This window comes from Chiloscyllium plagiosum, chromosome 16 (genome assembly GCF_004010195.1).
Source record: "Chiloscyllium plagiosum isolate BGI_BamShark_2017 chromosome 16, ASM401019v2, whole genome shotgun sequence".
Lineage (NCBI taxonomy): Eukaryota > Metazoa > Chordata > Chondrichthyes > Orectolobiformes > Hemiscylliidae > Chiloscyllium > Chiloscyllium plagiosum.
Window position 1 is genome coordinate 57,918,279 of NC_057725.1, and position 14,627 is coordinate 57,932,905.

Here is a 14,627-nt window from a genome sequence, read left to right on the forward strand (position 1 = left end):
TCTGAAAAACAACCCTCCACCACCACCCTCTGTCTTCTACCTTTGAGCCAGTACCTTGTCAAATGCCTTACTGAAGTCCATACAGATCACATCTACCGCTCTGCCCTCATCAATCCTCTTCGTTACTTCTTCTAAAAACTCAATCAAGTTTGTGAGACACGATTTCCTTCTCTAGTAGGTACATCCATATACGGAATCAGAAAATTTTCTTATACACACTTAACAAATTCCTCTCCATCTAAACCCTTGTCACTATGGCAGTACCCAGTCTATGTTTGGAAAGTTAAAATCCCCTACCATAACCACCCTACTATTCTTACAGATAGCTGAGATCTTCTTACAAGTTTGTTTCTCAATTTCCCTCTGACTATTATGGGGTCTACTATTCAATCCCTATGAGGTGATCATCTCTTTCTTATTTCTCAGTTCCTCCCAAACAATTTCTCTGGATGTATTTCCAGGAATATCCTCCATCAGCACAGCTGTAATGTTATCCCTTATCAAAAACGCCACTCCCCCTCCTCTCTTGTTTCCCTTTCTATCCTTCCTTTAGCATTTGTATCCTGGAACATTAAGCTGCCAGTCCTGCCCATCCCTGAGCCATGTTTCTGTAACTGCTATGATATCCCAGTCCCATGTTCCTAACTACGCCCTGAGTTCATCTGCCTTCCCTGTTAGGCCCCTTGCATTGAAATAAATGCAGTTTAATTTATTAGTCCTACCTTATCCCTGCCTGCCGTGACTGTTTGACTCGCTTCTGTTCTCAACTGTACCCGTCTCAGATTGATCTCTTTCCTCACTATCTCCCTGGGTCCATCCCCCCCCACCTTACCAGTTTCAATCCTCCTGAGCAGCTCTAGCAAATCTCCCTGCCAGTATATTAGTCCCCTTTCATTTTAGGTGCAATCCATCCTTCTTGTATAGGTCACTTCTACCCCAAAAGAGTTCTAATGATCCAAAATTGTGAATCCTTCTCCCATACACCAGCTCCTCAGCCATGCATTCATCTGCTATGTCCTCCTATTCCTGCCCTCACTAGCTCATAACACCAGGAGTAATCCAGACATTACTACTCTCGAGGACCTCCTTTTTAAATTCCTGCCTAACTCTCTAATTTCCCTTTAGGATCTCAACCTTTTCCCTTCCTAAGTCATTGTTTCCAATGTGGACAATGACCTCTTGCTGACCCCTCTCCCCTGTGAGAACATTCTGCACCCTCTCTGAGACATCCTTGATCTTGGCACCAGGGAAGCAACACACCATTCTGATTTTTCGCTGCTGGCCACAGAAACGTCTGTCTGTACCTCGGACTAGAGAATCCCCTAACACAATCGATCTCTTGGAACCCGACGTACCCCTTGTTGCATTAGAGCCATGTGTAGGTTAAGTGCATTAGTCAGGGGAAATGTAAAGTAATAGGGTAGGGGAATGGGTTTGGATGGTGTGCTCTTCAGAAGATCGGTGTGGACTTGTTGGGCCAAATGGCCTGTTTCCACACTGTAGGGATTCTATGATCAAGTTGAAATGCTGACTCTATTTGATTCTGCGCAGAAGCTGGCTGACCATTTACTATTTTTTATTTCACGTTTCCAGCAACAGCAGTTATTTGTTTTTTTCTCTTTTAATGATGTTGCAAATGAGTATTGCCCTTTGACCCACCTCAAGAAAGCGTGGATTTCTCTGAACATCTTCAGTTTGGCCATCTGTAGATGTGTTGTGATATGTATGTGAGGGCAGGCCACATTAAACCAGCTTCCAAGGATGAAGGTCCAGATTATTTTGTACTCGTCCAATCACAGAAGATGCTGTCACTTGTTCCAACTAGCAAATGGGACCCTTTATGGATATAACATGTGTTGTGGTAAATAGGACTTTGCCAAAAGAAGGCACTCAGAAGCAAAGAAACCTGCATTTACTTCTTGACTCTTGAAAGTAACCCCAGTTGGCATGCGATGGAGTTACAATGATTTTAAGGTTGGTAGTGGCAATGGTTGACATCCTGGATGAGACATACCCAAATGCTGTAGCTTTATTCCCAGCCAGCCATGTCTTCTAACCTTGCAAGAAATCTGCAAATTCCAAACTTGGAACCAGTTCTGTGCTCAGCAATGGCACTAACAACCTGTATTCTAACACTTGGTGATATAAACTGTTACCATGGCAATGCACTGAGCCATTTCACTTACTGATCTTCCTGTCAATAATCAACTGGCAGTTTGCACATGTAAAGTAGTTAATGTATGAAGTGTGACACTAAAACTGTACAGAAAGATGAGACCATATTAAAACAGGCATAAATTACTGACAAGCCTTGTCGCTCTCAGTTCTCTGCTTTAACCCATTCTAAAGGCCCTGCTCATTAGAACGAGTCACTCATTTCCAACATTGTCTTAAAAATCAATCTTGGCAATCCAACAATTAACTGACAACATTAATCTAAGCAGATGCAATGAATTAATTTGGCTCATCACTAATTACCCTGCTGATGAGCTCCTCCTCAAGAGAGTTAGCAAGTTATTGCCACTTACCCCAACTTCAACATGGTCTGACCCTTTATCATCCTGCTTATGGAGTACCTCAAAGTAGTACCTTCTTGCAGAAATAACACTGTGGAGAAAGGAGAAGCATTGATGAGACAACGTTTTAGAAGTATAAGCTGGATTTTCATTACTGAAGAGTGGCTAGCTCAGGTCACAGAAACTTCCTGATTGGGCTGCTCCAGCCCGGTTTAGAGACCTGACAAACTTTTCACTCGGGGGAAACTGGGCTGGGAAACCATCAGGCCTGCCAGAAGCAGAATATAAGCAACCACAGAGGTAGGCAAGTGCAGAGGCAGGGCTGTTTAGGAGGACTACGTCAGTTTTCCCTCAGGTTCTTTAGACATCACCTCTCACAACGCCATATCTCCCACCCATCTCTAAGGCTGCTCCATACCCACACCCCACCCACTTGTTCCATCAGAATCCCTGGCCCCCTCATTTCGCTATACCACCTCCATATCCACGCATCCAGAATCTATTCTGGGCACAGCCATGTAGAAACAAAAGAAAACTTGTAATTTATGCAACTCTTACTCATGTGTGCCTGATAGTGAAAATCTCCCATTCATTACACCCATTCAAAGCTTTTCAGTTTCAGGTGGTTAACCTCTTATAAAAACAAATCCTTCAGAACCCCATGCTGAGATAAGTGTCGCTTATGAAACTTATTGAAGCATTCACAATGACATAATAACAGCCCTTTGGAAATGTCAATAAAGAACTGTATCAAAACTGCATGAACAGATGGGAGGATTTTTTTTCCCTGACTGATACAACGTGGCCTGTCACCATCCTCTGGCTCCTCCATTACCACCCAAACTCTGCTCCCCCCTCTTTATGTGCTGCTCCCTCTCCCCACAACCCCAATCCTGAAGACGGGTTACACCCAAAACGTTGACTTCTCCACCTCTTGGTGCTGCCTGGCTTGCTGTGCTCTTCCAGCCTCCTGAGTGTCGACTACAGCAACCTAGCAGAGGGTGTTTTTGTTTTAAACTCCGCTTGACAGTGTGAGCCTGTGTTAGTGGCCTGGATATTCTGAGCAGTGACACTGTCATGCAGACTGCAACTCTGCCCTTCTTTAAATGAGAGGAGGGCACTCTGTATTTCCGACAGAAGATTCCACTCAGCATTCCATAACTCCATTCTGATCATCCTTTGACAGAGCAGGACTGTCAGGGAAAGGCAAACCGTACCCCCTGTTTTCACAGCAACTCAGTTGTCGTATTTTGTAAACTTCCTGACTGCCACTTTGATAGCTGCTAGGATAAGGGCGAGTACATAAGTTTAAGTGTGACGTCAGGGTGCTAGAAGCGTGGGGTGCAGATGGGTAGGGACTAGGGTACCAGGAAGTAGGATCTTAGCTAAGGTAATGGTAGGGTAAGAGAGATAGCATGTCAGCTGGGTACAGGGCAGGGTGCTTGCTGAGAAGGGTGCCAGCTGGATAGTGAGGAAGAGAGCCAAAAGGGAAGGATACCAGTTTGGTAGGATGTAGGGCACCAGGGGATAGGGTGTCAGCTGGTTAGGATATCAAGTGGGAAGGGTTTAGTGAGCACCATGGGGAGCATGCTAGGATGCAAAGGTGGCCAGGGTGCTAAGTGTAGAGTAGACCAGGTGAGTGGAATAAATCAAGCAGTGGATGTTGTGTCCAGAAAGGCCAACTCTGGGGATGGGGAAAAGGCGATCAGGTGCAGAGCTGGGGCAGTGGGGTTGTTGGGCATGTTTAGTGGCAGGGAAGTGGGGCAAGAGTGTCCAAGGGCAGGAGAAGGGGGTTGTGTACAGATCAGGGGTGGTCTAGTGCAGATTGGGGTAAGGCGAAGTGTGTCCATTGGTGGGGGAAGGACGGTTAAGTAGGCAGTTAGTCAGGTGCTGAAAGGTGTCAGGTCATGGTCTGAGGCGGGGGGGCAGCTGTAAATGGTCTGGGGAAGATGCATTTGGGCTGCGTGTAGTCTAAGTATTGGGCTAGTTGAATAGTTACTGAGGAGTTTGACTATGTATGCAATAGCTTAACTTTTACTGCAGCGGAGGCCTCCAAATTCTCCACACAAAATGAAGACTTCCAGAAAGTTCCAGGTGTAGGAAAATTGCCGAGTTGAATTTTCACCTTGCTGGGCAATTTCTTCAGAACATGCTCTGATGGGAATTCCACAGGAATAACAAGTGTCAGGCCAGCAGAAAACAAGGGCCATTAATATTTGAAGTGTGCAGGATATAACGTTAAAAATCACACACAACACCAGGTTATAGTCTGACAGGTTTAATTGGAAGCACACTAGCTTTCGAAGCAACGCTCCTTCATCAGGTGATTGTGTTGATGAAGGAGCGATGCTCCAAAAGCTAGTGTGCTTCCAATTAAACCTGTTGGACTATAACCTGGTGTTGTGTGATTTTTAACTTTGTACACCCCAGTCCAACACCGGCATCTCCAAATCATGCAGGATATAAAATAGCTTCAGTCTAAGAAACTTAAATGGTCTTTGTCTGCCCTATAAAGTGCTAACAACAACTCCATCTGTTGGTGACTTTTATACTGCGTGCCAAGGCCCTGGCAAAAGCTGAATGGTTTCAATGTCTCTGCAGGATTAGAGATTCCTCTCCTGTGAATCACTCATCCTCCACCATCCTCCCATGCCAGCAAAACTAGACCTGTTCCAAAAAGGGACACAACTTCCAGATCTGGGTTTGCGCAACCCGTCTTAAAGGTTTGCAGAGTCAGGGAGACACTGTGAAACTCCTACCTTGCACCTCTGAGTTGCCGTTGAATGCCGTGGTGCTGTTTCTTCAGGATGGTCTGATCCCAACTCTGATGGCTGCCATTCATTACGTAGCATGACTAGATTGTCTCTTCCCTCAACCTCGTGTGTCACTGCTGGGGTCTGTCACTGCTGGGGTCTGTCACTGTTGGGGTCTGCCACTGCTGGGGTCTGCCACTGCTGGGGTCTGTCACTGCTGGGATCTGCCACTGCTGGGGTCTGTCACTGCTGGGGTCTGCCACTACTTTTCCTGGCAATGTGCCAAAAACAAAAATAAAGCCAAGAATAGCCCATTGAGGAAACTGGGAAGCAAGATTCTACTGAGTAGCCAGGCGTGGTTTCATGATCAAAACAATCGTCCACATGCTCACGCTTCACTCTGTTTGAAAATGGATCTCTTCCACATTCCTTGCATGGTTCAGTGATCAATACATACCCCATGAAGGAAAAACAGGAGGAATTCGTACCCCGGTCAGTTGTGCAGACACTGGGTGAGCTCAGCTATGTTATTAGCTGTATTTTCCTTCATGGTGGAGCAACCAATTAAAGGAAAAGCATTGCCACTTGGGTGAGGTACCAAATGAATGCCAGAAGGAGGTGTTACCATGATGGAGAGAAAACAACAAATCTAGAGAACAAAGCATGGGACTGGTGAGGAGCAGAGGATTCAAGAGCACAAGTAATTCCCAGAGCTTTTGAGTCAGATGTCACACAAGTTAACACAATAGCACAATATGTGTCTCAACCGCAATTCTGAAAACTTGAACTCGAGCTTTGGTTTTGCGCTGGAAAAATAACTTGAAATTTGAAAACCAATGGGACTGCCATGTGAATATAACCATAACCTTTAAGAACATGACATTTGAGACAAAATCGATTACAATTTGGATAACTGCAACAGCCGACTGCACTGAAGTTTCTGCTGAGCACTGATAGTATTGGATTGTAGCTGTCAGCCAATCCATACTGCAATGTAGGCCTACCAGCGTCACGCTTTTAAACAGAAGGCCACTTTTGGAGCGGCAGCTTCTCGAAGACTAATCAACATCAAAGCAAGTTACTGATTGAAGTCTGAAGCCTACAGTCAATAAATCTGTTTCTCTAAGACGTCTGGCTGGCAGTGGGACAGGGCTGATTGCCCCCGTGTTCTCTTTTTCATTCAGCTCTCTGCCAGTGCCTGCATCAACTTCAAGTTAAAAATTGCTTATTATGCGCATCAGTGCAAGTGAACTTGAATTAATAGCAGTGAGAACCATTTGACTGGGAACATCTTAAAGTCCCTGGATGCTGTTCTTTAACTCTGGATTTAATTGCGTTTGATGGTGAGAGAAATTAAAGTGTAATAAACAGGTGTAGTTTAATCACTGCACAATGCCTCTTAAACCAGCCTTCCCATTTGAAAGAGACAAGGCGTAAACGAACTAAGCTATAAAAACTGTGTCTTTTGGTGGAATTGTAATGCTGTGAAATAGTGTTCTATTCTGAAGCACAGATCAGGTTCATCGAAGAACGTAGGATACAAAATAACTTCAGTTCAGAAATTTAAATTAGATTAGATTAGATTACTTACAGTGTGGAAACAGGCCCTTTGGCCCAACAAGATGGACCTTGTCTGCCCAAAAAGAGTGCTTTCATAAATAAAAGAAAGCTTTAAACTTGTGCTGGGAGACAATGGCAGTTGTATAAAGCTTTTAAAAAAACACTGCTCTCAAATTGGGCTTGCCATAGTTCACTGGAGAAAGAAAAAGGAGATTCGTTCTGTATATGGGTTGTGGAATAATTGACCTGAACCTGAAAACTACCTGTTAAATTATGAGCACAATTTGTGTAAAATTTGCTTCTAATTGCTTAATTTTAGAAGGGCAATCTGACTGGCGATTTTAAAATATTAAATGGATTTGATAACGTAGATACATGTCATATTCTTGTGCTCCTTAACACTCTCATACTGGATTGATAGTAGCATAGGTTTGATTTACTTGGAAATCATCATCATTTGGAGTTACAAAGCAACTTATGTGCATACCTTCTGTCTAGCCTGCTGCTTCCTGGAGTGTTCATGGCTGCTGGTCAAGAGGTGTCATCCTGGTTCCTTAGTGGCATTGTAACTCATTGGTTAGCCTGTGGAGTTTGCATATTCTCCCTGTGTCTGCGTGGGTTTCCTCCCACAGTCCAAAGATGTGCACATTAGGTGGAGTGGCCAGGTTAAAGGTTGCTGTGTAATGCCTAAGGATGTGCAGGTTAGTTGGGCTTGGCATGGTAAAAACATCACATGGGGTTGCTGGGTGTGAGTGGAATGCTCTTCGGAGTGTCGGTGCAGAATCAATGGGCCAAATGGCCTCTTTCTGCACTGTAGAGATTCTATGATTATTAACATACTCCGCTCTTAACAGAGAACACATTTCCTCTGGTGGAGGAATCGAGAATGAGGGAACACGATATCCAAAATTAGAGCTAGGCCATTTAGCAGGGAAATCACATTCCCACACAAGGAGTAGCAGTAATCTGGAAACCTCTCCCAAAAATGCCTGCTGAGACAACTAAAGTTCACGAGACTGAGATTGATGTATTTTTGGTAGATAAGGCAAACGTGAGGACTGCAGATGTTGGAGATCAGAGTCAAGATCAGAGTGGTGCTGGAAAAGCACAGCAGGTCAGGCAGCATCCGAGGAGCAGGAAAATCGACGTTTCGGGCTGGAGCCCTTCATCAGGAAGGTCTGATGAAGGGCTCCTGCCCAAAATGTTGACTTTCCTGCTCCTCGGATGCTGCCTGACCTGCTGTGCTTTTCCAGCACCACTCTGATCTTGATTTTTGGTAGAGGTTGATATTCCACTTTTTCTTCAAAAAGATACATCTGGTGTTGTCCATCATAGTTGGCACAGACTGTAAAGCTCTCTCCTCAAAATCTATCAAAGGTATCGAGCTGCACCCTTTATTACCAACCCCGATATATTTTATTAGGTGGAGGGAAGTGAAACTATTTTTTCACAGGAGCTATTATTTCAGCAATTTCTAAACTCAAGGCTATAGAAAGTTAAAAGCTTCCCTGCACATTGCGACCCCCAAGCCTGAAGAATGCTGTACATCACAGTCTCACATAACCCTCCACATAAGAATGTAAGAAACAGGAGCATCTGGCCCCTGAAGCCCATTCTGCCATTTAAGAAGATCATGGCTACTCTTTCACCTGGACGCAGCTCCACTTACCCAACTGCTCCCCAGAACCCTTAATTCCTTTACTGTTCAAAAATCTATGTTTTCCTTAAAAGCATTCAACGAAGTAGCCTCAATCACTTCACTGGACAAGGGAATTCCACAGATTCACAACTCTTTGGGTGAAGCAGTTCCTCCTCAGCTCAGTCCGAAATCTGCTCCCCTTACTCTGAGGCTATGCCCCTTAGTTCTAGTTTCACTTGCCTGTGGAAACAAACTCTATCGTTTTGATTCCCTTCATAACTGCATATGTTTCTGTCAGATCCCCCCCATTCTTCTAAATTCCAATTAGTATAGTCCCAGTCTGCTCAATCTCTCCACATAAGCCAACCCTCTCAACTCCGGCATCAGCGCAGTGAACCTCCTCTGCACTCCCTTCAGTGCCAGTGCATCCTTTCTCGAGTAAGGAGACCAAAACTGTATGCAGTACTACACTAAACATGGCTGTGATTGATTTAGCACTATATTGTAGCAATATGTCGATGACATATTTTATCACTGACACACAGTAGCTTTAAAAAGAATGAAGCTTCACAAGTATCTTTCCTAATTGTTTTGAAGAAGGCACTTTAAGCACAAATAGTGTTTTCTTTATGCTTTAAAACCTCTTATTCTCAAGCTAATAACACTGCTGCTTTATACAACCACAGGGGGAAGGCTGTTTGTCGATGGGCTGGCAACAGGATCTGTGTACAAAGTGAGATTTTGCCCATAATAAGTTGTTGATTGGTTTGTGGAATTGTGACTAGTTGGCAATGCCAATGGCCCTCAGCCTGATGACTACTCTGATTAGCTTCTGAGTAAATTAGCTTCTGGGTAAATTAGCTTCTGGGTGTGAATAATAGAGGCAGGAGCCTTCAGACTGCGTAAGGGTAGATGGCATGTCTTTCTCTACAGTGAAATACCTAAAGCCTGAAGAAAGCCAGTTTTTTTTTCCCTCATTTGCTGTAAGCAGTAGGAGAAAGTGAGGATTGCAGATACTGGAGATCAGTCGAGAGTGTGGTGCTGGAAAAGTACAGCAGGTCAGGCAGCATCTGAGGAATTTCGGGCATAACCCCTTCCTGATGAGGGGCTGCTGTGCTTTTCGAGCACCACACTCTTGACTCCAACAATGGTAGAGAAGGACTCCTTACATAGATATGGATCTGGGAATACTTTAGAATTCATCAGTCACATTCTTAATCCTGAAGCATTTTCCATCCTGCTTCTGAGGTTTATAACACAAAAGCGCAAAACTTGGGAAAAGAGTTCACTCACAATTTGCCTGTGCCCAGAGATGTGCTCCATGTTACAGAAGCACTGACATTTATAAAGCTCTTTTGATATAATAAAACATCCCAAAGTGCTTGATCACTTGATAATTCTAAAGCAAAATTAGTCACGGAAGGTCATAAAAAGACGTTAGAACATACAGCTGAAAACTTAATCAAACAGGAGTCTTCTAAGGGGCAACTTAAATGAAAAGAGAAACCGAGAAGCTCAGCGAGAAAAAAAAATCTTGAGTTTAGGGCTCAGGAGGCGAAGGCATGAGCATTAATAATGTTGTGAGTAAAACTGGGGTGCTCAAGAGACCAGAGGTCAATGGGGTGCAGATGTTTCCAATGACTGGACAGTACAGTGATAGAATGGAGTGAGATAATAGAGGAATTTGTAAACAAGCATGAGAATTTTAAAATTGAGGCATTGCCTAACAAGGGATCAGAGTTTCAGAAGAGCTCAAGATTATGGACAGTGGGATATGAGAAACCAGCAGGAGTGCAATACAGTGGTCCTGTTATGAGAGAACAAGGCCATGATTGAACATGTTTGCAGCTATGAACTGAAGCAGGGGTGAAATTATGTAATGGGGCTCAATAATGGCATGAATGTGAGGGTGGAAGCTCATTTATGATGGAGAAATTGAGGACTGCAGATGCTGGAGATCAGAGTTGAGAGCATGGCACCGGAAAAGCACAGCAGATCAGGAAGCAACCGAGGAGCAGGAGAATCGACGTTTTGAGTATAAGCTCTCCATCACCAAACTCTTACCACCTAACGCCTGAAGGAAAAATGCCTCACCTTTCGCCTTGGGGTCCCCCAACCACGTGGGATCAATGAGGATTTCAGCAGTTTCCCCTCCCCTCTCCTTATCCCAGATCCAACTTTCCAACTCAGCACCGCCTTCTTGAACTGTCCTAACTGTCCACCTTCCTTCTCGCCTATCCACTCCAACCTCCATCCGACCTATCACCATCACCCCCTTCATCTATCTGTTGCATTCTCAGCTGTTTTCCCCCCAGCCCCAGATCTCTTCCACTTATCTCTCAGCTCATTTATGAGGTCAAACATGACACCAAAGTTGTGAACAGTTTGAATAGTCTTCTCCAGCTTTGAGGACAGTTTCCTGGAGTTGGGAGCTCAGCCATGGAGTTTGCTGAAAAGGGTGGAAGGAAGTGGAAGAGTCTTCTCAGTTTTTTATTGGAGGAAATTTCTGCTCATCCAACATTGGATATTGGATAAACATTGGATAGTTTTACAGAGTGGAAGAATTAAAGAAGATGGGGGAAAGATTGAGTAGCTGTCCTGAGTGTGCGGGTAAATACTAATATTGTACTTTCTTCTATCTATTGATCAGTGAGTGATTCAAGAAAGACATTTCACGTATACATTTTTTCTATACACGTTGGATAGAAATAACATTAAAACAATCAGTTCGGTGAAGTGGGTTGTGGAGTGTTAACCAACTCAAACACACAGAATGTGTCACTTTCTCCTGTTAATTGTTCCAATCCAAAGTGAATTGGTTGTGGTGATCTTAACCCAATTTCATTGTGCAGTGGATAAAATGGAATTTGTTACTGAGTGCTCTCCTCCAACCTGTGGCTGTATCTTTGAAGTGAAAGGAACCTGGAGAAGAGAGCTTGAAGAATAGAGAATCCTAACAAGCAGAACTATTGTCTCAGAGAACCATTGAACTGCATTCCCTGTTGTTTACCTGTGGTTACAATCTGTTTATTTATTTGTAATAGATAACAGTTCATGTTGAGTGCAGAAATCTGGTCCCAAGCGTTCTGTTAACCTGGATTGATCTGACCTGAAAATTGGGGGCTTTGCACACTTTGAGACTTTTTTTAAACTTGCGTGATTTGCTTTCCAGTGCTTTACCCTGTGGCATAACAGCAAGCTGATGCCCATTCTATTTGGCTTTGTACACTACCTGTCTTTATTGCTGTTGCTCTATTCCTCCTGAATTTGGCCCCAAACCGTTTTCATCCATTCTATGCATCCAACCTGTCCAGTCACAATGATGCTCAGTCACAACAGTCCCTGCACATAGCCCTGTAGCCCACTGACTGTCTTACACTGAATTCTTTCTATGCCCGCAAATTAGAATTGGAAGCATATACACATTCACATTACAGTCCTGCTGAGTTCTGTTTCTGTGATTAGGATGGGAAGTCTTCATGCAAATTTATTTGTTTCAATGAGAACGCAATCTGGATGACATTTATCTAAAAGCATAGGATTCATGTGTAAATTTATAGGGATTATTTTTATTGACATGCTAATGACTTTGGGAGTACACAATTTCTGCACCAGCATTTCAATATTTGTGGAAATGGATCTCAGTAATATTGATTTAATGAAATAGTTCTGGAGAAATTCAAATGCTTTCCAAACTAATAATCCATTTAAAGGAAGATATCATTTCTTGTAAGGGCTGATGGGAAATTACGTAATTTCCATGAAAAACGTGCATAATCTTGAGTGACATCTGTTGATGTTAAACTCTGAAAACATCAATCAGTCATTCACCTTGAGAGAAAGTCTAAGCAAACAGGAAACAGCAATAAAGCCAAGGTGTCAAGATCACTGAGAACACTTTTAAGAAAATGAGGACACAGTTTATAGAATCAGAGTTCATACAGCACAGAAAAGGACACTTCAGTTCAACGAGTCCACGCTGACCATGTTCCCAAACTAAACTAGTCCCACCTTCCTGCGCTTGGCCCATATCCCTGCAAACTTTTCTTATTCATGTACTTATTCAAATGGCTTTTAAACATTGTAACTGTACCCACACCCACCACTCCCTCTGGAAGTTTATTCCACACATGAACCACTTGCTGTGTCAAAACGTTGCCCCTCATGTCCTTGTTAAATCTTTCTCCTCTCACTTTAAATTTAAGTCCCCTAGTCTTCAAATCCCCTACATTAGGGAAAAGCCACCTGCCTTTCGCCTTATATACACCACTCAGATTTTTATAAACCTCTGTAAGATCACGCTCCTACGATCTAGTGAACAAAGTCCCAGCCTATCCAGCCTCTCCTTATGAGTCAAACTTATAAGTCAAACCCTTATAAGGCAACATCCTGGTAAATCTTTTCTGAACCCTCTCCAGCTTGATCATATCCTTCTTAAAACAGGGCAACCAGAACTTGGAGACAGTACTCCAGGACAGGCCTCACCAACATCCTCGGATAACCACAACATGTCGTACCAACCTGTTTACTCAAAGGTCAGACCAATGAAGGCAAGCGTGCCTGGTTCACCACTGTCCTTTAGGGAAGGAAATGTGCTGTGCTGACCTGATCTGGACTAGATCCACATATGAATCTTAACTGCCCTTTGAAATGATCCATCAAGCCATGCAGTTTGCCAAATGGAGTGAAAACCTCCAAGGAATATGACTGGACAAATCAGAAAAACAAAACCAGGCACCAGATTTGTACTCTGGTTATACTAGCAGCAGTTCAATTATGCAACTATTCAAGTCCTTCTCAAAGATAATTAACATGGGCAATAAATGATGGCCCAACTCTCAGTAAGGAATAAACAAAAGATGTATATGACCACCTGACCCACTTCAATCCGTCTGAGGAGTGAATGAATTGGTGACTGAAATAAAATTGCTCATATCCTGGAAATTGCTCATATTAGGAGCTGAATGGGAATGTCTGGGCAGGAAGTTGAAGTGCTAGTTCTCTAAAGCTGGGAAGCATCAAGCTCACTGCAAGCAATGGAGAAACAGTGGGGCATCAAGGCTTTAGGAGCAATAGGAGAACCAAGGGAGTACTGGTTAGAGTAGTAGGAAGGGAAATTGGCTAAGGCCAAACATATTTTCTTCAAGGAGAGGTAATTTCACACGACATCTGCCTATAAACTGGGTGCATGATAACACTGAGCACTGAAAACTTGAATGGTTACCAACTCACACGTTGATGAGCAGTAACACTTCCCGAAAGCAGCACAAGCCTGTTGATCAAAACTCTTCTGAAACAAAAAATAAACTGATTTCTACCGCATATCAGCTAAAATTTAGAAATTTGGAATTTTGGATTGAGTCCAGAAGGGTGTAGAAAATCAGCTGCTGCTTCCCTCTCCCAACCAGAACTGGAAAAGTTTATCAATTTTGTTTCCAATTTCTATTCCAGCCTCTCTTTCACCTGTTTCCATCTCTGTTTCCATCTCCAGGGATAGGCTGGCTACCAATATCCGTTAGAAACCCAACGACTCCCAGACTTACCTTGACCAAACATCCTCTCACCCTACTTCTTGTAAAGGCTTTATTCTATACTCCCAGTTCCTCCATCTCCATTGCATGAGTTCCCATGATGCCAACTTTGACAAGGGAGCTTCCAAACTGTTCACTTTCTTCCTCAATCGAGGATTGCACCATCGTTGACAGGGCCCTCAACCGGGTCTGACCCATCTCCCATACTCCAGCTCTCTCCTCCTGTCTTCCCTCCCACAATAGTGATAGGGTCCGCCTTGTCCTTACCTACCATCCCACCATCATCTACATCCAAATGATCGTTAGCTGCCAGTTCCGCCACCTCCAACTTATACACTTAATGGTAAGGTCCTAGGGAGTGTTGCTGAACAAAGAGACCTTGCAGTGCAGGATCATAGCTCCTTGAAAGTGGAGTCGCAGGTAGATAGGATAGTGAAGAAGGCGTTTGGTATGCTTTCTTTTATTGGCCAGACTATTGAGTACAGGAGTTGGGAGGTCATGTTGCGGCTGTACAGGACATTGGTTAGGCCACTGTTGGAATATTGCGTGCAATTCTGGTCTCCTTCCTATTGGAAAGATGTTGTGAAACTTGAAAGGGTTCAGAAAAGATTTACAAAGATGTTGCCAG

General features: G+C 43.6%; 1 protein-coding gene and 1 long non-coding RNA gene across 6 annotated transcripts in view; both read right to left on the reverse strand.

The window, feature by feature from the left end:
* Window positions 1-14,627, reverse strand: part of LOC122557945 (N-acetyl-beta-glucosaminyl-glycoprotein 4-beta-N-acetylgalactosaminyltransferase 1-like) — a 667,804-nt gene that overhangs the window by 195,931 nt on the left and 457,246 nt on the right. For all 5 annotated transcript variants that reach the window (XM_043706193.1, XM_043706198.1, XM_043706197.1 and 2 more), the window contains exon 8: window positions 2,529-2,607. In XM_043706193.1, the coding sequence (XP_043562128.1) occupies window positions 2,529-2,607 (79 nt within the window). The remainder of the gene's footprint in view (window positions 1-2,528; window positions 2,608-14,627) is intronic.
* Window positions 9,915-14,627, reverse strand: part of LOC122557946 — an 11,533-nt gene continuing 6,820 nt past the window's right edge. Inside the window, exons 2-3 of the long non-coding RNA XR_006313985.1 lie at window positions 11,698-11,700; window positions 9,915-9,925 (exon numbers count right to left, since the gene is read on the reverse strand). This is a non-coding gene — a long non-coding RNA (uncharacterized LOC122557946). The remainder of the gene's footprint in view (window positions 9,926-11,697; window positions 11,701-14,627) is intronic.